We start from the raw sequence: 24,772 nt of genomic DNA, 5'->3' as shown, positions 1-24,772 counted from the left end.
AGTTGCGATCGGTGAAGACTTAAAACAGGGGTCCCTACTTTAGGGGCAGGGGGCGTCGTGTCGCAGATTGCGCCTTTGAAATTTTTAGGGGGGTTATTTTTAGGGATATTTTCTCCTTTTCTGGGGGGGGCTCTTGTTTTTTTTGAGGGGGGGATCTTCGCGATATTTAGGAGGGGTGCGCCCTTGCTCTTAGGGGGGCCTCCTGCTTAAAATGCATTTTTTAAAATTTGATATAGTTTGTAGTCGCTACATTAAAAAAAAAGTAGTCGTAGTTCACTACATTTTTAATATAGTAGTTGTAGTTTGCTACAAAAAAATGTAGTTTCCCAACCACGGGTTTGGAATATAAAACAGCGACAGTTTTTTCTGCTGAAAAAATAATCATTGCTCAAGGCGATATAAATCAAATTATAGCAGCACTAACTGAAACCAAATTGAGTCGGCATTTCGCTCTCTCTCGTCTGGATGTGGCAGACATCCAATACTATTGGAGGAAATGTTTTGTATCTCTGGCGCCAATCAATCCCCCTCTCCTCCCCCCCCCAACAGAGCATACGCCCACACACACACACATCTTTTATTTAGTTACTTATTACTATCATTTTTTCTGATCTTCACTCTATCAACAAGAAGTTACAGAAGTGAATGTTTGTCAACTTTGACGTCTTTTCCATATTATTTTTAATTGCATCACCTTTTGGTTTTCTTTCTCGTTGCAATTTTTCTTTCTCCTTGCGGTCATGAATCAAACCCGTCTTTAAGGGGGTCATACATTTTCAACCCCCCCCCCTGAGTTTAAGAAATTGATTTGCGTTTTTGGAAAATTTGCCTCGTAAACATATACCTCCCGCCTCCCCCCCCTGAAGAAATTCAAAATAAAGCCTGCTCGGAATAGTTTTTTTTTTTGCATGCAAAATGGAAAAAACATGAAAAATTAAGAATTGTGAAAAGGTTTTGTGAAAAATATAATTGAAAAAAAAGAAACGTTTTGCACAGAACAGATTAAACGAAAACTTAAAATCACTTAGTGTACAGATTGATGAGACAAATATTTGCAATCGCTATATTTGCAATCGCTATATTTGCAATCGCTATAAAGACATAAAGGTGGCTTAACGGCATAATTTTTTGCAGAAGTTCTGCAGAATTTCTGCAGATATATTTATATTAAAGACGTACATTTGCAGTAGTTCTGCACAATTTCTGTTGATTTCTTTGAATTAGCACAAATTCTAAAGTTGAAGCATAACGTTTATTCCGCGCAAAACTCGATATAGTTTCGCTCGAAAAAATTGTGTGATACTTATACGAAATCACTACCAGTTCAAGGATATGGTGTTGTCAAAAGTTGAGGTATTAGCAATTTTGTTTGAGCATCTTTTTTTTTTTTTTTTCGTGAGAAAATTTCGAATTCAGAGCGGAATAAGCGTTACTTCCAAGAACTTCAGTTTTAGCTAACTTGAAGATATCTGAAAAATTGAGAAAAACTGCAGCAAAAAATAAATGTCGTGCTTGACCTTGTCGCCAGTTGCGTGCACACACAGGCGGCTGGTGCACCAAAAAAGTGGGGGGAGGGGTTAGGGGCATGGCCCGCATGAAGTTTTTTTTTTTTTCTTGGTTGTATTAAATTACTTATGAGCTGCCCGCCTTGTCTAGTGGTCAGAGGAGTCTGACTGCGATGAGGTGGTCCCGTGTTCGAATCCCGGCTTGTGCATGAATGTACTTTATCTCTCTTGCCCTTCCTTTGTGTGAATGTGCTGTGAATGGTTGCCTACCCTATAAACGGGTCCCTTGGCATGTATGTACTGTGGAAGTCGGACTTCCCACCAAATTTCGGTACAGTTGGAAAACTGAAGCAGCGCACCCCAAATTGCCAGCCTATCTGGCACAAGACAACAACAACATTTATGACTTTATGACGTGACCTCCAAAAAATGTGGAATATGGCCGCAAAAATCGAGACGAATGGCCACCGAAGACTTTCCATTTCAAAGTTCCATTTTTATGAAATAAGATGAGAAGAGTGAATTTATTTGGAATTTTTAGTTCTTACTTGGTGGAAAAAATCAATTTGGTGCAGAAACTTTTTTCAATCTTTTATTATTTTTTAAGTCTGAAAAGTGAGGGGACAAGGCCCCTTTACTTTTGGAAGTGAGGGGGCAATTGCTCCTCCCCCCCCCCATACAAGTCGCTTATGCTTGCACAGAAATTTTGGCACCCGTCACAAATGACTTTTTGACTTTTTCGTGGCTCCCCTCCACATTTTTTAACTCTTCTATTTTTTTCATCCCTTATTCAACGAGTAGTATCCCCTCCCCTCTTCTCCCTTTGAGAAGTTACACAAGGAAGTTTTTAAAAATCTGTCCAAACTAGAGAAAGTTTTATCATTTTGTTTCTTCTTGGGAAACTAAAAAGAATGCTACCCTACAAATAGAATTTCAAGTTTTTATCATTTACTTGTTTTACGCTTCGTTATTAGGAGGTATGTCATGTTGAGAAATGCACTATGGTGTTAACATACAAACCAATACATTTTTAAAAGAAACATATTTTAATTCGATTAGAAACTGTTAAAAGTTAGTAAAATAAATAATGTGGGAGTTCATAGCTATTCTAAAAAATGTTGATGTAATTATTAAAATAATGGAAGAGTAGTAAAAATGCAACAGCTCAGAACTACATATTTTTTAGTGTTGGCACACAAAACAATAGGGGAAAGTGTTGTACCTTTGGGATACTGCTAATTTCTAAGAATTTATTTTTAGCAGCCATGTTTTTGTTATCTCTAATGGTAACCTACACCATTAAATGGTGCCATAGTAAAAATCAGCATCAAATAAGTAAAATTGACGATTTTGTGACAGAAAGAAAATTTCGTGGCTCAAAAGTGCATATTTTCTTCCTTTTAATTGCATTTTCTGTCTTTGTATTTGTAAATTTAATCAACTGAATTTTATTTTGTTATAAAAGCGAAGTCTTTAAATAATTTACTTATGAGAAAATAATGATAGGGCAGATAGATTGACCATCATTTCGATTTTGCTTAAACCACGTGGTGATTGTACCTTGGGACAGCCAAACATTTTGTACCTTAGGTTATTACACGTTCAAGGTGCAGCATATGTATGGTCCTTAATAGTTTAGATATGTTCAGGAACATGGAACAATGCTCTAATCTTATGTAGTCTTTTAAACACGTTTAATGTGTGTTAGATGATAATTCATTTTCATTATTAAATATTCATGATTTAATATTTTAATTCACTGCTATGGAAAAAATGTATTTTTTGAGCAATCACGATTGCTTATTGCTTTCATTTGACTGTTTTAATGTGCTATCATTTTCCTGCCAGCACCCTCTGCATCATCACCGTCGACCGGCTCCTCACGATGCTGCTCCTGTAGCGAAAACCGCCTCGAGGTTGCGTCCATATCCAGGGGCGGCAAATAGGGGGAGCGAGAGGGGGCGGCTGCACCCCCAAATTTTTCACTAAGAATAATAAAAAAAATGGCTAAATTCAATTTAGATAACTTAGAAAATTATTTGCTTGTATTTTAAGACCAGAAAAAACAGATGGAGAATAATTGTTAGCCTTAACTAAAGAAGTAATCTCTTCATATGGGTTAAATATTTCAAAATTGTGTACTCTGTGCTATGATGGTGATTCTTCTATGAGATGCCCGTACAGTGTTTAGACTGCGCAATTGTTACGCGTAAACTCCATGTCATTTTACATAAAATTTTATGCTCATATTATGACTTAATGTTAAGCTAATAAGTGTTCATTGATTCCTTGTACTAGAAAACATATTTTAGCCACTCGATTTAGCAACATTATATGCTTTCTTAGAAACTCTTTGTAAAGATATGCTCTTTATGAAAAACACCCCACATCAAAAAATACTTTCACATCAACAAATATATCATGAGGCTCTTTACTTGACAATCTCTGAGTGACACACGATGGTATTCAAAAATTAAATCTATAAAAGCCCCGTGGAAGAATTACTGGAAAGTGACCTTTTCAATGATAGAAAATCTGATGTCATTTTAATATGTATGACTTTGTTTGAATTTTTGTTTACTTTATTTATACTGCGGAGCGTTTTTTGAACAATGCCACACTCTATCATAAAAATTTCAATCCGCTAACCTTAATTCTTGGATTGATAATTAATTTCACACTAATGCATGCTTGAGCCCTTGAACAAAGTGTAAAACTTTGTGACAGAACTTTCCATAACAGTTTTTACTGTATGCCAATGTAGAAGAGGTAACAAAATCACATGAAGTTTTAGTCAAAATATTAAATCACTATTTTGAATAAAATGATCAATTCAGTTTCTCAAGAAATTGAGACAGGATTTGATGAGATATATTTATCATTGATCTGTCCAATATTGTGTAGATCGGTTATATAAAGCGAAAAAGAAAATATTACACTTATAAATAAAATGTATAGCACGAAGGAAGAGGAATTGTTTTGTGAACTGCGACTATACTTTTTAATGACGCTAAATGAATACTAGCCCAATTTAAAAAGTTTTCTTGGTTACTTTAAAGAGCGGAATTTGAAAGAAATGTGTTTTTAATATAACTTTCTTGTTTCATTGTTTTTTGACTATTTCACTCAGGTCAGTCATTTTATAGTAGATAACTTTTGTGTCTCAACTTCAATATTGCTTTATTGTTCTTAACATTAAAACCATTTTATTATCACTTCCTGTTAACCAATATGTATTTTATACCGTACTGAGGAAATTCATGTTCAAAAAACTCGACCCCCCAAACGAAATGCTGAAATGCCGCCCCTGTCCATATCCTACACTTACACGCATACATACACACACGTACACACACAAACACATACACACATACATACATCTACACACACATACACAAACACATACACACATACATACATCTACACACACACAAACACACACATACACACACACACACACAAACACATACACACACACAAACACATACACACACTCAAACACATACACACACTCAAACACATACACACACATACACAAACACATACACACACACAAAAACATACACACACAAACACATACACACACACAAACACATACACATACTCACACATACACACACATTCATACATAGACACCTACACATACACACACCTACACACAACTACCCGCACACTCATGCCTGAACACAGACACTAACACATATGCCTACACACACATACACATTTCCCCCACACCCAAACACTCATACACACAACTACCCACACACTCATACCTGCACACAGACACAAACACACATGCCTACACACACATACACCTACCCCCTACACACAAACATACCCCCACACATGCCTGCACACACATACACATACCCCCCACACACACACACATAAACACACACGCCTACATACACACTCGTGATTGCGAGAAACATAATTTGAATTCAAGAGGTCAAAATTCAAATTAATTATTATTATTATTATTATTATTATTTGTTTCTTGTGCAAAACTGGTTTAAGTATATGGCTGTTTCTTCAATCATGAAGACTTTCCCATAATACAAGAGGATGTGTCCCAAGGTACAATAGGATGTTGTACCTTGGGACAGCTTGGAACTTTTACTTTAAATAGCTAGCAAAATTTTATTCTCAAACTGTTTGAATTTTAAAAAATATATTGCATAGAAGTATGTTGGGGTATTTTAATGTGACTTTTAGGTTTTAAATTTGATTCAAATATATGACGTTAAAAATTAAAATATGAAAAGTGTCCCAAGGTACAACACTCTCCCCTAATTTAAATCAGTGTCGCATTTTCAATTTTTCCAATTCGGGGAAAGCACTTAATACTGCTCAAAATCTGAAAACTTAGTTTTACTCACCATTTTTATTTAGTGCTGATACATACATACCTGAATCTGTCTTTTGATAAAGGTTTATTTTGCCCCCCTCCCTCACTGTATTTCGTTGGTTCCCAACCGTTGGTTCGCGAACTCAGGCGATATTTTCAAAATTGACGTCAAATATTATGCAACTTTCGATAACTTTTGAGAGAAAATGTTCCGTTCCGAATTATTTTCAAAATTTAAATTACATTTAGGCTATTTCGAGTGACATAGTGGCTCGTTGCTCCTCACGGAAAATTTCTGAACTGAACTTTTTAGAAAGTTCAATTTTTGACGCAGTTTTTGACGATTCATGATGACTTTTAGGCATTAACTTAGTGATGACTTCAAGGAAAAATCACGGGTTCTCTCTGGAAACTTTTTGACATTGAAGCCTAAAAATCGCATTTAGGCTATCTTTGAAGTAGGGATGCATCAGATAGTGATTTTTCCGGATACCGGATAACCTGCGCCTCTTCATTTGCCGAATTCGGATACTCGGCTTTACAGTTGCTTTCTCAGTTACAATGCACGATTGCAGTTTGTTCACTTATTTTTATGTAATGCTGTTTCAAAATAAGAAATTAAACTTGTTTCACAAATCATTTCCTTAATAACATATTAGTAAAAACATTTTAAAATGATTTTTAAAACCTCTAAACTTTAATGTATAGTGTATTCGAGTAGTGCTGCATATAAAATGAAACACTAAAATATTGTGTTTCATTTCTACAGATGTTTTTTGCATGAGACAAACTTTAAACAAAAATTATTTCTGTATCTACCCATAGTTTAAACATTGTTAGCTTACATTTTGGAGCTTTTCTGTTTCAAAGATCATTCAAATAAGCATTTTATGTGAACAACACTTGTATGAAGTACACTCTATAACAAAAAAATCGACGCACCAGGAAGGAGTTGTCCGATTGACACGAAAATTCGTAGATAGGAAGACAATGTACAGAATAATAAATGATTGAAATCTCAGAACAATTGAATAATTTATGTCAGAGTTACAGTAACAAATTAAATATGGTGTTGACCCGCCTCTAGTCTGGATACAAGCTGAAGCACGGCGTGGCATAGACCAATAAAGCTAACAGATGGTGTCCTGTGGCATTTCCTGCCAAATTCGCTCCAATTGTCGAATGAGGTCATCAACATTCCGCGCCAGATGTAATCGCATTCCCATCATATCCCAGTCATGCTCGATGGCAGAGAGATCTGGCGATCTGGAAGGCCAAGGAAGTATTTGACAAGCTTGCAGACAGTTCATAGCAACACGTGCCGTATGTGGTCTCGTATTGTCCTGCTGAAAAACCAGCCGAGGGTGCTGCAAAAGGAATGGTAGCAAAACAGGTCGTAGGATGTCGTCCTTACCGCTGTGCAGTAAGTATACCTCTAATTGCGATCAAAGTGACCCGGCAATCAAAAGAAATGCCCCAGACCATAATGCCTTGTTGAGGGCCGGTGTGGACGAGTGCAATAGTGAAAGCAGGATCCCCCCCCCCCTCTGTCCTGGGTGTCTCCAAACACGTCTTCGATTATCGTCAGGGTACAGTTGAAAGCGGGATTCGACGCTAAAGACTATACGTCCCCAGTCGGCATCATTCCAACTTGATCGAGCCATGCACCACTGTAATCTGGAGTGTGCAGGCGTCAGTCAGGTAACTCATAGCCTTTTTTTTTCTTCTTTTCAATAAAAGGTTGAAAAAATACTACCTGTATACAGTTTTAGATCATGTTTTAAATGTTTTTATTTAGGGAAAATATTATCTCTCATAATGAAAAATATTTATTGGAATTTTTCGATCAACAGTATTTCCTGTTGAAGTAAGATTATATTAAAATGTAAAACATTTTCAGATAATAAAAGGGGGGGGGGGGTGTCAAAAAAATGCAGAAAAAAGGGGGCGTGGCAGGTGAAGCTGATTTTTTTTTTCTTTTTTGTAAAAAAAGGGTTTATTTCTGGTTTTTAATGTTACTAATTTAAAAATTTCTAAAAATGTGGAATATATGGCATCAAACATTGACGAATGGCCACCGTAGGCTTTACCCTTCCATTTTAAAGTTCCATTCTTGTGAAATAAGATGAGAGAAGTTTATTTATTTGGAGTTTTTAGTTTTTACTTTTGAGAAATAAATCAACCCAGACATCCTATAAAAAGTGATTTTTCAACCGATCATTAATTTTTAACTCTGGAGAGTGAGGGGGCAAGGCCCCTATATTTTAGAAAGTGAGGGGGAGTTGCCCCTCCCTCCCGTACGAACCCCCTGTGTATAATTAATTCTTTGAGAATTCATTTTAGTTCCTATTCCTATTCCTGTTCAGAGTCACAACTGACTACAACTGTAATTATGTCGAGGACTGCATCCTAAGTACCTTGCCTCCATTATTTTATCTACCGATAGATGGCTGCACCATCACCGGATCGAACAGTTAATGAGAATTTAGAACTAGTCCAGGAGCTAATAGCTACCTAGTACTAGCACCCCCAGAGGTATCGTTTCACTTGGAGGACATTGAGACCACGAGCATATTTAACGCCGCCCAGTTCCCTTTAATGACGACGGTGGGTCATCGACCATCGAGTTCGAACCCAGAACCCTCCGGCCCCGAATCCGACACTCTACCGATCGGGTTACCACGGCCCCTTCATTTTAGTTATAACTCTCGTAACTGGATGATTTTGTGCGAATTTTATAATTCTGGAAAACAAAGCCATATTCTTGGCAGCATTGCAGCATAGTAAAGGCTACTCAGAACCGCCTTGAAATTAATTTGTATATGGGGCCTTCGTGGTTCTGTGTAGAGTCCCTATATGAAAACGTACGTTTTCATATAGGGACTCTAGTTCTGTGGTAGAAGCTTCGTTTTCTAAGCAGGAGGTCGTGAGTTCGATTTCCGCCGGTGCCCTGGGTGTTTGCTTCCTTCTTTTGTGTTCCTTTCCTGTGTGTTAAATAAATAAATTCGTATGTCCGTCAAAATTTACATACATCAGCAAGTGCGACCAATCAAATCTTATTAAAGCGAAAACATACTGAGCAGTTTTGCGAGTTTCTTTCTCACTCCACAAGTTACGTCCTCTAAAACTGCCTATTCCAGTTAAAATTTGCATTCGTGTCATTGTAACCGCGCCTTTGGTTTAATGCACGTGAAAGTGACACAGTGGTGAATGTTTATAAAGCATGATAAAATTTTACTATCTCTTAAATTTTCGTGAATTTCGAAGGACGTGTGGAAGTTAATTCAATTTGTTCTTTTATTTTGAAATGGATCTCTCAAATAAAAATTCGTTGCCGCAGAAAAACTTTTGCGAGTTCTGCTCCAATATCGGAACAAGCAGGTGTGGACGCTGTCATTCTGTTTGTTATTGTAGTAGACAACATCAACTTTTGCATTGGCCAATTCATAAGAAAAATTGTAAGACTCTTTCTACGAATGTGTCTCAAGTTCCTACGGTATCTAACCCACCTTGTAGTTCTGAAGCAATGATCGATAACTATCAACAATATGGGAATTGGTGCCAAAATAACACTTCACGAGAGAGAATCCAAAATTTGAGGAGCGTAACAACCCCACCTAATGAATTCAGTTTACCGAGCTCTTCTGTTAGTCAAGAGAAGCCCATTGAATATTCAATGCCTAATGAAGATGAAATATTTTCATCTCTAAATAGTGAGTTTTTAAGTTCAGACAACAATTTTTGGGACGTAATAAACACTTGTAATGCCCAGAGCCTATTTGACAGTCACTTGTATCTAGAAAAGGATGAAACTATTGATAAACTACCAGGTTCAAATTCTCAAGCAACGCAATCCTGTTCCCAAATTCAAAACAATCCATCAGACTCTGGGAAAATTGAGTATTCAATGCAATGTGTGCCATTGAACGATATTTGCACAAATATTGTTCATGACTTAAATAAGTACGGAATTTGTGTTTTGGACAAATTTATTGGTAATAAAAGCGGTAGCATGATTTTGGAGGAAGTTAAAAATTTGTACATGCGAGGAATATTTCAAAAAGGAGAGATAGTCAATCCGTATCCGTACACTTCAAAAGAAAGTGTACGAAATGATGTCACAACTTGGGTTAATGGTACGGAACCAGGATGTAGAGCTATTGGGAATTTGATAAGAAAGTTGGATGTAGTAGTAACAACTTGTAACAAGATGGAAAAGAATGGAATTTTGTCTAGGTATAAACTTCATAGAAGGACAAAGGTATACTTTTTTGTTCAGTTATGTATTGTTTGTCAATTTGCATTTGAAATTATAAGTGCTTAATATAAGTGACCTTTGATTATTTTTGACCTTTAGTTAACTATACATTTTGCTGCATATTGGTGCTGGTTACAAATTCTATTTTTGACTAGCCGCCTGCGAAGACCAGCTGGTTCACCTTTTTACACCAAGGTTGACGCTTTTGGCGGCTGCTTAAATAAATTTGGCAGCGGTATTAAACAATCTATATCCGTAGTTTTCAAAAAACTACTATATTCTTTTAATTAAATAACTCAGAAAAAAAAACTCTTTTTTTTCCCCGTTTTGTGCAAAAAGTAGCCCCCTGTTTTTATGCCAGGTTCGCCGCCTACGGCAGTTGTTTAAATAAGTTTGGCAGTAATTAATCTGTATCTATTTTTTCATATTTTCTATACCTATTTCCAGTTCCTTTTGTGTCAACCTTTTTCCGCCACAATTACAGCCTTCATCGACTATCTACCTATACAATCTCTAATTTTTTCTCTCTATTTATTTTAACCTCTCCGCCCGTTTTCAAATCTGATGGAAAAAGGAAAGACTTCTAAATAAAAAAAAAGTTTCGCAAAAAACAAGTGCAACTGTTAGAAATAGCCAAAAAAAAGCAAATTGAAATCCATGCATGATGTCACCCCGGTAGCAGAAATTGCGAGACGCGAGACGTGCGTCGCAGATTTTCTGGCGACCTGCAGATAATTTTACCGAAGAACAAAAAGAAAGAAAGAAAAAAATAGATAAATAAATAAAAGAAAAAAAAAGAAATGCAGCTTGGGAAAAGATCGTATGGAGATCGCTTTTTGAGCGATGGATGGTTCAGCATTTCAGCTAGAAACATAGTCGCCATATTTGGTCATTCAAAAAATCGAAGTAGAAAAGTGCAAAAGTTTTCAAAAACAAAGATGAATTGGATGTTTTATTTTTCTGCCAAGAAATGAAAATAACTTCTTAAAGTGTACAGCAAATCGTTTTTTTATTTTTATTTTTTAAAATAATTTTCTTGAGGAATGAAAGTTTTATGTGAAAATTACACCTTATCCTCATTGCTTTGGACGCAAAAGCGCTAAAGCTTCAACTTAAGTTTAGTCTCATGAGGATTTTTATTTTGAAAATATTTTTTTGCAACAAATTCAGAAATTTATATCTTGATTTTTAGCGTAGTCGCCATGTTTGGTCATTCCCAAGATGTTGGTACGCAAGACTCATGAAGTGCCTACGTTTTCAAAACGGAATTGGATGTTTATTGCAATGCAAACTGTTGAAAATTATGCAAAATGTGCCTCTTTTTTTTGGTAATTTTTAATTATTGTTTTTAAAATTGCAAAATTTTATCTTCAGAATATTATCTTTTCTTCGTTGCTTTAGAGGCTAATGTGCTAAAAACTATTTCATCTAAATTGTAGTTTTTTAAGGATTTTGAATTTATTACTACTTTTATGTAACAAATTCAAATATCTATTTTTAACCATGAATTTTTCGCGTAGACGCCATGTTTGGTCATTCGCAAGATGGAAATAAACGATACTATTACTTACCTAAGTTTCCAAAAACAGAATTGGATGTTTACCTCAACACAAACTATTGAAGATAACATAAAGTGTTCAATAAATCATGTTTTTTTTATATATAATTTTTTTTTTTTTTTGAAGAATGCGAATTATTATCTGCACAGTTGTGTTTGATCCTCATTGATTCGAAGGCTTTGCTATAAGCTAAATATTTCATCTAAAATGCAGTTTCCTGCAAACTTCTCATTTACTAATTTAAAAAATTCAAAAACCTATTTCAACGCAAATTTTCCATATTAAAATTAATATATCTTGAATAATTGGTTTTCATAGTGTGTAGAGTTCTATTTATTTTTATGAAAGTAGTGAAAGCTGCTGCCCCCCCCCCTTATTGCTTTAAAACTCAGCAACAGTGGTGGCCACTAAGTTTTTCGGGTCTAGTGGCCACTGCCCAGTTGGAAAATTGTCCAAGTCTTGGCCTTCACATAGGACTTGTGTATTTTATGAAAACTTAAAATAAAACTAATAATAATGCTGCAGATTATTTTTAACTACAGAAAATAGTGTCGCAGACTGACTACAAAGTTTCTGCTACTGGGGATGTCACAATAATTGGGAACGTCCTATTCATGATCACAGCTTGATAAGGAACAACGTAGAAGATAAAATGTGTCACTTTGAATTTTTTAAAATTGTAAATAAAAAGCTGTTACATATTTTCAAGGATGAAAAATTTCAGCGGATCCGTGATGTTCAACTTTTTGTATTTTTTCTTTTATTTCAGCGGCTTTTAGGTTGTCAAAGCGAATTAAAAGCCAAATTTCAAAGACGCCATAGATTGGTCAGGTCATTGGGGAAACAAAGAGAGATGATGTTCGGAGATACCTGAACTGTAGGCTACGATATTTTCACAATGCGGCATAAAGGATGTAGGAAGATATTGGCAAATCAATGAAAATATTGTTTTACCGCATCATCACAATGTCATTGATATCATCGCAATATTGCACCCTGTGCTGGATTAGACATTGCAAAACATCATAATCTATAACGTTACGATATAGTATCGGTAGTTTTGCGATATTGTCGTACCACATGCTAGGGATCTTTGAAAAAATTTTAGTAACTCTGCAAAATCTGGGTTGGTAAAAAAAAACGGTACTTCTTGCAGAAAAAAAAATTTAAAAATCCAAATAACTTGTTTTTTTCTGTTTAAACCAGGTTTTTTTTTGGGTTTAAACACTCTTTGTAAGAATGATTTTATTTTTTGAAAGTCATAAAGATTTTATGAATTTATTGTTAATGAATGTTTAATACTCACATTTCTACCTAATTTCTTGATGATAAATTAAGAAAAAATAAAATCTTGTATTTTATTTCCTTAAAAGTAGAAATTTTTATAGGGGAAACACTGTTTGAAAATCTACAACTTCTAAAAGAATACTACATGTAACTGGCCCTTGATGTAAAATAAATAATGAAAGACATAATTTACTCTGAGAGTTAAGACATGGTAAATTATAAATAACTTGGAATGAAATCATGTAAATTAGTTTCCTCATATTTATAGCTTTCTATAGTAAATAAGTAAAACCATGTGCTATTCCATATTCTTAAGCATAAAAAGTATTTTGCAGTACCTACAAATGAATCACAAGTCTGATATGCATTACATATCTTTGAAAGTCAAAAGATAAAACGCATATTTTGTTTGAAACTTAAAAAAAAAGCTCAGTTTAGGAAGGGGGGTGGTGTCTCGCTCTTGAGAGGGGAGTGCTGCATGGGGGCACCTCCTGCCTTATTTCAAAAATAATTAGTTAAAGAACAACTCGTTTATTTATAGACTCGTTATCGTGAAACCATGATTGAAATTTTGCAGACAGATTATGAAGTTCTAAAAGCTTGTCGCAGACAGCTACAAAACTTTTAGCCACTGGTGGCTCATCACATTCTTTGTAGTAGGTTTAGTTCACCTGGTGCTTATCACTGGGAAAGATGGATGGCAAAAGATAGTTATCGTTTGAAGATAGAGACATACCAAGTAGCACTTTGGCCGAGTACAGAGTACTCGGCCTTTCACTACTCGGCCGAGTACCGAGTTACCGAGTACTCGGCCAAGTTACCAAGTACCAATTATGCTTTAAGAAGAACCACCGACAAACATGTGATGAATTTTGAACTTATTGGAATAGTAGTATAGACCTCCTTGTCCATATAATAGTTTTAAAAACTAAATTCCTGCTGAAATTTAATTACGCATTATATATACAATTTTGTTTGTGTCGAAAATTTTACAAAAAAATATTTTTAATTAAAAATAAATAAATAAAAGGTATGATTAATCAAGTTGGAATTAAAACAAATTACAGTAAAATCTCTCTATTAATGCAGGCCATAACGGGGCAAATTTTTTTGTCTGCAATATAGAGGTGTCCGCAGGACAGAGGTTTAATAATGTTATTTGCACTGGAACTGGGGAATTAAAAATTTTGCGCATAAGAGCGGTGTCCACCTTTGAGGGGTGTCCGTTAGGAGGGGTTTCACTGTATACCAAAATCAATTATAGTTCTAGTCTGCCAAACATAAATAATTTTTTAAAAGCAGTTAAAATAAATGTGCAGGAACACTGCAGACACATGTTTTTGCACCCCCCCCCCCCCCCCCTCCCGTTACAAGGAATGTCTTTTTCAGTGCATAACATGTGAGCTAAAGAACGTAAAGACATTCGACAAAAAAATCCGACTTTTGTCGGATGCCTTTAAATCTAAGAGCTCCCATTTTGTGCATTGAAAAAGGAATTAGTTGTAATGCCAAAACACGTGTCTGCAGTGTTCCTGCATTGTGCTTTTAACGTTTTTATTTCTTATTTTTTAAGCAAAGGTATTTTTACATTTTTTATAACTAATTTTTGTTTGTAGCAAAAGTCCATTTTTAATATAAAAATTCCATATTTTCTATACTTACCTTTTTTGCATAATTTTTAATAAATAAGTTTTATTATTTTTGGGGACATTAAAATCAAGATTTATTCCATTGAAGCATTAAAAAACTTAATTATTCTCAAAATTCAAATTTGACTCAAATTTTAATTGTAAATGATAGCAGAATATAATGCTTGCTCTTTTTTTTTTTAAAATAAATTTTAGTATCTGTCTTGGACAATATTCAATTTTTTTTGCAACTACTCGGTATTGCCGAGTATCTGATCAGAATTTGGCCGAGTACCAAGTACTCGGCAAATTGGCAGAGTACCGAGTAGTTACCGAGTACTCGGTACGTCTCTATTTGAAGATTTTGTGCTTTCGCAAGGAATTCAAGCTAGCATCATACAAGATCCAAGCAATACAAAGAATGTCTGCTCATGACAACAATCTGCGTAAAAATTTGGCTCAATGCCCCAGTAGTTGCAATGAGTCGCATAATGACTTACATCTTCTTCAAAAACCAGAACTATAAAGAAACTAATAATGAAGCAGCACTTAAAAAAATTAAAGGACAACTTTTGGTATCTAAGTGTGGATTTAGTTGGATTAGGTTTTTTTCTCAGATCTTGTGCTTCTAAAGGAAAAAGCTGCCATGGTTAAGGCTTTACAACGACCGAAATCTGGAAAAGGTTTTAGAAGACTAGAAGTCAAAAATGTTAAATCTTTTTGGAGTGAATTTCTGTTGGATATTGTTACAAAACACTCTGTTTACTGTAATGAAATTTTATACTAATTTTTTACAAGCTGATGTTCATACCTGAGCTAAAAGAAATGATTACACCCAAATTAAGGAAGTAGTGTTGGCATTGAAGGTAGTAAATGATTGTGCTGAGAAAGCAGTTCAATTAGCATGAGAATTAATGTTGCAACTTACTAATGATGAACCAATTTTCTAAATGGCGGAAATCAAACTGAAAATTGGTGTAATTTCCGTTAAAATTTTTAAAAAGTAATTTCAGTAAAAGAAGATTTAAGATTTTAGTTATTGCTCATTATTAGAAGAGAAATAAACGGAAAAATGTTTTTTGTTGTGTAAATTTTTTAAAACTTAGAAAAACAAAAATATTTCTCAATAAATTAGGTTTTTATAACTTTTAAAGGTGTTGAGCTGTCACTTAATACTATTCAAATGGTTTAAAATTTTGCACAACAGTTATTTACATCAAATGCCACAATTATTCATGGTATGCAAGTTGAAATACCAAAAATTTTCTTTCTCCATACAACTTTGGGACAATATAGTATATATATATATACTTAATGATATTCAAATATTTGGTCGCAAACTTCTTAAACTGTGTATAAATTAAGCATAAATCTGTGTTCTATTTTTAAAGATATCTATTTCGACAGGCAATGGTTGCATGCTACCCAGGTGATGGAACCTACTATAAAAAGCATATAGACAATCCTCATGAAGACGGAAGGTGTATAACTTGTATTTATTACCTCAATAAAAATTGGAATACCAAGGTACTATTTCATACTTTTCAAAAATATGTTTTCTATATCATTAAGTGATTCAAAGGTCTTTTCAGGATTTTTCACAGGGTCCCTTTTTAGCGAAATTAAAAAAAAAAAAACATTAAGTGAAAAGTAATATTTTTGTATAAAAAAATTAAATAATTTAAAGTGAAAAAATTTAAACATGCAATAATCTATCTATACAAATTCGCCATTGGAACTACTTTGTTGGAATAAAATAGAAAAATTATCAGGTTTTCACGTTTCAATCCTTACCTAGCCAATGAGTAAGTTGACCCTTGAATTTAGAGCCTTGTGTTTTTTTTTTTTTTTAATTGTTCAAATTATACACGGTATTGAGGTACACATAACAGAAATATGTATAATTTTTGATACTTTATGAGAGCTTTTTCAAACATTTGTATAAAAACATAATAAAATGGCAAGAAAATCGCCAACATTTTTCTAGTTTTCTCAATGCCAGAAAAAGGCTCTGTACTGCACTTTGATTTTAGATCTTTTTATAATTAATTCTGAAAAAGTTTAATTTGGTCAGTCCGAGGTTTGTTAAAGGTCCATTTTGGCTGATCGCATTTTTGTAAAGGAAGGCTTGAAATTAACTGGTCCATTGGTCTAGAACCCCCTCTCCCTCCCCGTGCTGTTAATAATTTTAAACTGTCCAAAAATTTTCCTTCAAAAAATGAAATACCCAGTTTGTCTACTTGATTGTACAATTGATAATATCATTAATTAGTTTAATTTACTTTTATTTTTTTGTTGCAATTCACTTTTTTGGTTTACCAAAACGTGTGGTGATTAATAAATTTCCTTCTGTTTGTGACTGACACCCAGAAACGTTCCTCAATCCCTTACCTAACATTGAAACATATTAAATTTTTCTTTGCAACAAAAAGACTTTATTGATTGGAATTTTTTAATTCATTTTTGTTATTTTTTATAGAATCTATTTCTGTGAAGGGTCCATTAACAGACCCAGATATCTTCAGATCAGACCCCTGTTATACCTCTTAATTAATTGCATTAAATGTTGACACAAGTTCTTGAAATAAGATAGCAAATTGTAGGATGAAAGTTGTCTTTCTGAAGATTTATAAGTTTCTTTTAATTTTATCTTGGTGAAATGAAATCTGTACTTTTCGTGCTGGGAATGTCTTAGATTAAATTCACAAATCCAGCTCAGGGTTCGTACTCAATTTCAGAAATTAAATGAAGGAGTTTTGAAGGAGTAAAATAAGGATTTGTAGGAGTACAGACTAATAGGCTGTCCTTGAATGTTGTCGCATTTTTTTCAACATCTTTGACCTCTACCCCCTTTGTGACAAAGTGTCACACTTCATCTTTCTCCTTCTCTTGTCACATGTCATTTTTACAAAAATATCGTTATAATAACTGATGTTGCTTCTCGTCATTCTCTCTCTTCTCGTCATAATTTCGTGAACCAGTCTCCCCCCTCAAGGCATGACGTCACTTGTGGATGACCCATTTTACAATATTGTAACTGACATTTGCAAAACAATTATATTTTTAACACAATCACTTAATATAGTACATCTGCTTATGTATCTTTAAGTAATAATTAGAGAAACCGACTTTTGCAGCTGAAAGTGTGGTGGAAGGAAATGCAATAATCATAAAACTTGAAAAATAGTCAAGCCCCCATTTAAGCATGTTTTACTTCAATTATGAAATATCTTAGTCATCTAATAATATTTTCACCCCTTCATCACCATTATACCTTCGCAGTTGTGACAAAGTTAAGTTGTCGATCAAAGTAAGTATTTTAAGTTACTGTCATAGAGGAAGACTATGTAGTCTTCAACTAAAAAAAGGAGTTTGAAGGGCCCTTCAAAAAAATTTCCCAAATGAAGGAGTTTTGAAGGAGCGTACGAACCCTGCAGCTTTTGGCATTTTTCATATTTTTGTGTTGTTGGGTCTTTTACTGTAATTGGAGAACTTAAGATAAACTTTCCAAAATTATGTCAAGAATGTTTTTTTACTGTCTAGGTGGAAGATTAGGTCTAACATAGAAATTTTTTAAAATATTTTTTCAAAAATTTGTTATTTTACATACAACTGAGTTTACTAAGGCTAAAAATCAAGAACTTTAGATTAACATTTTATTTACCGTGAACTTTTTTATTACTGAAAGTCATGGATGACTGAATATCCAAAATCTGATTTTTTCCTTTAAAATCCCAAAACTAGTTTTTGTAATAAATTGTCAGATTCATTCTTTATTTGCATTCAAAGTATGCTTATTTATTTTGAACTAAATATGGCAGTATGAAAATAAAGTTAACTTTTTAAATTTGTATTCTAACAGATTCTTTTCTTGTAGGAGCATGGAGGATTATTAAGAATGTTTCCTCCTGCCCATAGTTCGGTAACAGCCGACATTGAGCCAATTTTCGATCGGATGCTGTTCTTCTGGTCTGATAAAAGAAATCCACATGAGGTTCTTCCATCATATTCTACTAGGTATTTCTCTTTTTTTAACTTTTATGTGTATGTAGCATGTTACTGCAAAACTGGAAGTAATCTATGGATTTACTTGAAATTTTTATCCTATATCCTTTTCTAGAGAAGATTGCCCTTTTATACTTATTATCTTCAAAATTCTAAAAGTTTTGTAAGGTTTAATTTAAAAAAAAAAATTGCATTAAATAAATGACTGGTATGTATTTTTATTTTAGTTCATTGTTGAGCGATAACTGAAGTTAATATTTGACTAGTTGCCAAAAAACAATAAGAAATTTGGCGATTTAGCTCACCCAGTGTAAATGCATCTCCTACATGTTTTTGCCCCCAAAACTCAAAGTAATCAATGGATTGACTTGAAATTTTCAAACACTGTTGCATTTCTACTCTGCTGGCTACAGAAAATATCAATTATTTGGCAGATAACATGTTGTACAAAGATCAAACCATTAAAATTACAGCCTCTTATGACGTGTGGATGACAAAATCACTTGTTAGTATACCCCACATTGTTTGCTATAGCCACTGCCACATGCCTCGGCATAGAATCAGAGGCTTTGTATGTACCCTTGGGGTAAGGAATTAGTAAGGCTTCCACTTACTGCCAAAGTTAATCCGGTATAGCAGTGGGTGGTGTATCATAGGCCAGACATTATGCAAGCATGGACATGTTTTTGTTTGGCGATAGATTAGGAAAACAAGCAGGCCAAGTAAGTAATTCAATCTACTGGGTAAAAAAGAACTCTTGAGCATTGGCGCCACTGATGGTCATTCAATTACCTGTAGGAAAATGGGTAGCGCAAAATGTATTGGAGGACCATTGGCTCAAACATCTCGGAGATGTCGCGCTGACTGTTCAGTGTACCAGCAAATGCACACTAAAGGGGTGCAACAGTGAAATCCAATTGCACCTTAAACCATGATACCGGAAGCAGTTCATACCCCCCTCCCCTTAAATGACTGCCTACTTAAGTCGGAGTCACCATCAGGTTGATTCACTATCATGAGTAAGAGTCCATAATTGTAAAATGTAGATAAAAAATGAGTGTGTAGATAATTTTATTCTTATTTACATACTTACTGGTTTACACTTTAAAAACATTTAATGTTTTCCTTAAGGGAGTTCATTTAATGCTGTAGTATTAAGTCATCAAAGGTTTTCATTTGCCAATGCATTTCTTTAACGTTATTGTCTCTGACTTGCATATTTTTTGCCAAAATTTTAGATTCATCAATTCTATTTCTTAATTTGAAAATTAGCTCTAACTTTTTTTCCACAATTAGAAAAAATTAAAATTTTGGAGCCTAAATCTGGGAATGAGCTCGACAGCGTTCTAAATTTCAAAATCTGCCAAATTTCTGACTGCTACTAAAAATTTCAACATGGCAGGCGCTTATCAAACAATTTCACTAATGAGCACTTCAGGAACTTTATACTCATTCATTGAAATAATTATTGTGGTATTTGCATATAAATGAAGCAATTTAAAATTCAGGAAATCAAGTCTCATGAAAAAATTGCCAAAAGTAATTCTTGAACAAAAATTTCAATCTGTTCAAAATTTAATCTTAACTAAACATGAAGGAAATATAATACTCTTAGTTTTAAAATGCAACCCAGAAGGTTCCAAAATGCTTTTATGGCTTAGACCCCAACTAGGTCTGATTCCAAAGTAAGGGAGTGTAATATTTACATTTGAGGATTTCAAAACAGATTGAATCCTATGATTAAGTTTCACCTAATGCATATCTGCCAACTACACTAGTTTTTCCGGGAGATTTCTGAATTTTTAATAATTTCTTTTAACTACTTATATAATGTAAAAAACATTTGGTTGTGCCTAGAAGGATAACAAAAGATCCCTACTCTTCCCTAAATAAGAATGAAAAATCAGACGTAGTTATCTACTAGATTTTTTAATCATCTACTGGATTTTTCCCCAGTAGATGTTGGCAGGTAGGCTAATGTGTTCAGATAAAAGAAGAATGTATGGAGAATGGCATGGGACAAGTTAAAAATTTGTCCCACTTTGAAAGTTTATATTAAGGATTTTTGAAATGCTCTTAATATTGATTTTTTTAACAATCTGCTTCAAATTTTTGATAGCTGACTGAAGAACACAATTTGAGTTCATTGCAGAATGGAAAAATAAACCTATCCATAATTTTATTAATGACAACATCATAAAATAAAAATCTGGCAATATTGCTACAAAACATAAGTGTTCTAATAAATAAATAAAATAATGGCTAAGATTAGTTTGATGCTTTCACAGTACATTTTAAAAAGTTTGGCTTCAAATTCCAGTCTTAAGTCTGATTGCGCTAATCAGTTTTTTAAAAATTTAAGTACTTATTTCTTAGTTTAAAAAAAAGTTCAATATTTTTAACACTTATTTCCTATCTGCCTACTCTCTCATTTTTGACTGACATAACAGCATGAAAATAAATCTTCTGGTTTAAAATATATATATATATATTTACGTTTGATAAAATAAATATAATTTATGTTTTCCAAATCATTGGATTATTACCATGTTTTTTGACATTCATTTCTTCCAGATTTGCTATCACTGTATGGTATTTTGATGCTGATGAAAGAGATCGAGCTTTGAAGAAATCAAAGAAACAACAGTTCATGTGATGATAGATCTGTCAAGACTACTTGATTTTATGCATTTTATTTATTGAGTTGCTTTAATTTATATTCCTTTTATATTACCTTTTAATCTGAAGGTCACTTTTTTAAAGTTTTTGTATTTGTAAAGCTGTGTATAAAATTGAATGTATATATACTTATGTATTTTAATGCTCTTAAATCTTTTTTTCATAATAAATGATTGCATATAAATTTATCTATCTTGTTTATTCATCTCCCCCTTCCAGCCCCTCGTAAATAAAATGCTTTCTTTTATTACATAACCAGTGGCGGATACAGCCGGCGGGCAACCGGGCATTTGCCCGGTGGGCCAGTCATGCTTGGGGCCGACCAACCAACAGCAAAGTCTTTCGGGCCTGTCTACTAACAGTAAAATGTTAATTTTGCGCGCATGTGTTTAGAATAACGCAAATTCGCAAAACACTATCTCAGCTCCTCTTTACGCATGGGCTAAAGTTTGAGGGTGGAGGGAGTAGGGCCGTCACCAGAAGAGGAGGGGGAGGGGGAATTTCTCAAATGGAGCTGCCCAGGGCCTGATTACCCCACAGGCTGACTAGACCTAGGTCTGGGGCCCCATGTTCCTAAGGGGCCCCACATTTTTTAATGAATTATGCATAGCATTGCATCGATATGAAAAATACATGTATTTTTAAAAAAATAAAAAATTGAGTTATTAATTGAAAAAAAAAACTTTTTATAGGGGAATTTTTAATCATTCTGCCAGTAACGAATTTACTCGGTCACGATTATGAGGGGGCCCAAAGGGGATTCATAAATGCACATAAGTGATTTATACATAATTTTGTGATTAGACAAAGAGGCCTCCAAAAGTGCATTCATGCTTTTAAAATGTAAATGAAACACTGCATAGTCTTCTAGGGGCCTCCAAATTAATGTGAACCTAGGCCCTCACTTTTAGTTAGTCAGGTATTGCGGCTGCCAATACATTTTTAGTGTTATAATAAAAAATTAATGAATAAATTAAAAAAAACAGGGAAATGTTAGCGGTCATAAAAAGTTAAAATACTTTTGGTCTTTTTGACGCTTTTATTTATAAATGACAATTCACAATTGCTATAAAATGCAGCTTACAACAAGGGCCGAGGTGAAGAATAGGGGCCTGGCTCGGAATTGAACTCGTGCAGAGAGTAAAATATCCTAATGGTGAAAGGTGTAGAATAAGGCTTGTGAAAGAATTGACCTTTGTCATTTTTTCCCCGGATCCGCTTTTGCTCTCGGCGACCCTGTTTATGACAAATGGAATAAAAGTGACAAAATATCTTTTTACGTAAAATTATTTAAAAATATGCAATCTTAAAATACCATTGAGGAGCATCCAGTTTCGAAAATTTACTGCATGAAAGTACTCGAACCTCTCCCATTTTTTTTTTTAAACATTCCCAAAGATGGTCTAAAACTGTTTTTAAATTAACAGTATCAAAAATTTTCTGAGAAAGTGCCCTGTCTCCTCCTCTCTGTCGACATCATCAACGAAGAAGGTTTTTCATCTCGTTTTTACTGCTTCAATTTCGAAATTTTTCCGGGGTGAGCCTCCTGAAAACTCCTTTTGCTAACATCACCGAATGTCAGCAAAAATTTCATTTTTGGAACTTAATTTTCGAGTAACTGCCGGTGTCATAGTCTTTACCAAAAAAGGCTTTTAAGACTTCAATTTGAAAATTTTCTGGTGGATGACCTTGGAATCTATTTCGACTTAAAATCACCAAAGATCTTCTAAAACTGCGTTTTCAGAACTAATATATTTTTAAAAATTTCAGAGGACAGCCCCCGGAACCGCTCTTTATACCATATACTCGAAGATAATTTAAAATTCTGTTTTTGGATTTCCACTTCTGAAAAATTGCAGCAGGAGAAGCCCTGAACCTATGCTCCCCTAACATCACCAAATATTGTCTAAAATTGAGTTTTTAAGACTACATTTTCGAAAATCCCCCCCCCCCCTATTTCAGTCTCAACATTAATCTTTCCATTAAGCTTATATTGCTAATACTTTAATGACTTCTAGAAGCCAGAAAGCTAAGTCCACTCTCTCTCTCTCTCTCTCTTTGTATTGATACATGCGTTTGAAAAAATATTAAGGGGCTGCCAAACTCGTACCCGACCCCTCCCACTAGGTTTTTGCCCTCGCATCGAGTCTGGGGGTCGTCAGGACATGGCAGTATAAAAAAGGGAATGTTCATGAGAGGGCCCAGTAATGTATGTTTGTGTCGAGGGACCCATCACGTTCTAAGACGGCCCTAGTCTTTCACCCATGAACATCGCTAGATCAGTTTCATATAACAGGGCAATTAAGTTACTTGTTATGACTGCAAAAAAGGACATACTAGCCAAGCAGAGTTATCATTAAGGAAATATTCAGTCAAGTTCCGGGCATTATAAAAATACTTAAAAATGGACAATTACAATCACAATTTCCCCCCAAAATAAGGTTGTATCAATTTGTTCACCAATAAAGCGCAGAAGTGTTCATATCTGTTAAATTTTGTTTAAATAAAACATATTTAGTTGTTAAGAAAAATTTCCTCATATTTAAGTGATATCCCAATCGTTAGATAAAATTTAATATCTATTAGAGCTATGGGGCCGCTACACCTCCTAATGCCAGGGCCGATTTTTTCAACCAATCCGCCACTGTACATAACTGTGTATATTCTACCACAATTCTTACTGCTGAAAACCTTTCTTACGAATAAGTTTGTTTTGCTGTCAAAATGTTATGTTTGAAGTGGCTAGAACATGCCCCTCAAATTAAAATTCTTTTTCATTTTTGATTTTATGTCCCATTTCCAAAAGTTGTAGTTTGTATAAATTTGGAACTTATCTTTTCAGATTTTTTTTATTCACACTAAATATCAGTAGTGGCCCTAGTTCTCACAGGTAATGCAATTTTTTGTAGGGGCCCTCAATTAAAAAAAATATTTATGAATGTAGTAATTAAGGCCTGTCGATTCCAAGAGAGATGTCGCCTCACCAACAAGACCCCCTAAAACAGCAAAGAGAAATACCTAAACACAGCTCCTTAAAAAGTTCAATAACTAAGTATCAGCCATGCCCCCCCCCCCCCCCCCGTTGGGCACCCCTGTTAATTATAAATAGAAAAAATACATACAGTAAAACCTGTAAAGTTGACTACCCTTGTAAGTTGACCACCTGTCTATGTTGACCGCTATTTTCAGGCACATAATTAGATCTTATATAATTCAACCTCTATAAGTTGACCACCTGTTTAAGTTGACTACTAAAGTAGTGCACCGCAAGTGGTCATCTTACACAGGTTTCACTGTATATAGATAGGTAAATTAAAAAACTTTTTGTCAATATAATCCTACATTATCATAAGAGTCTTACAGAAGCCAAGACAGTTTACCCCCCCCCCCCTCCTTTTCTTGAACTTTTTTTTAAGTGCTAACTTTGATATATATATTTTTTAAATTTGATCAGAACAGTGTATAATTAAGTATGGGATAATTATGTACTTTTCTATGAACTT

The 24,772-nt window shown here is 34.3% G+C and overlaps 1 protein-coding gene across 1 annotated transcript; it reads left to right on the top strand.

Annotated features, from left to right (window-relative positions):
- Positions 1-9,037: 9,037 nt before the first annotated feature.
- On the top strand, positions 9,038-21,416 carry LOC129223965 (egl nine homolog 1-like). The gene is made up of 4 exons (XM_054858348.1): positions 9,038-10,114; positions 15,993-16,112; positions 18,463-18,602; positions 21,165-21,416. The coding sequence occupies exons 1-4, from the start codon at positions 9,161-9,163 to the stop codon at positions 21,244-21,246; spliced, it is 1,296 nt and encodes a 431-aa protein (XP_054714323.1). The 5' UTR covers positions 9,038-9,160; the 3' UTR covers positions 21,247-21,416.
- The last annotated feature ends 3,356 nt before the right edge of the window (positions 21,417-24,772 follow it).

Source organism: Uloborus diversus, chromosome 6 (assembly GCF_026930045.1).
Source record: "Uloborus diversus isolate 005 chromosome 6, Udiv.v.3.1, whole genome shotgun sequence".
NCBI lineage: Eukaryota > Metazoa > Arthropoda > Arachnida > Araneae > Uloboridae > Uloborus > Uloborus diversus.
This window is presented reverse-complemented; position numbering and strand designations above follow the sequence as displayed.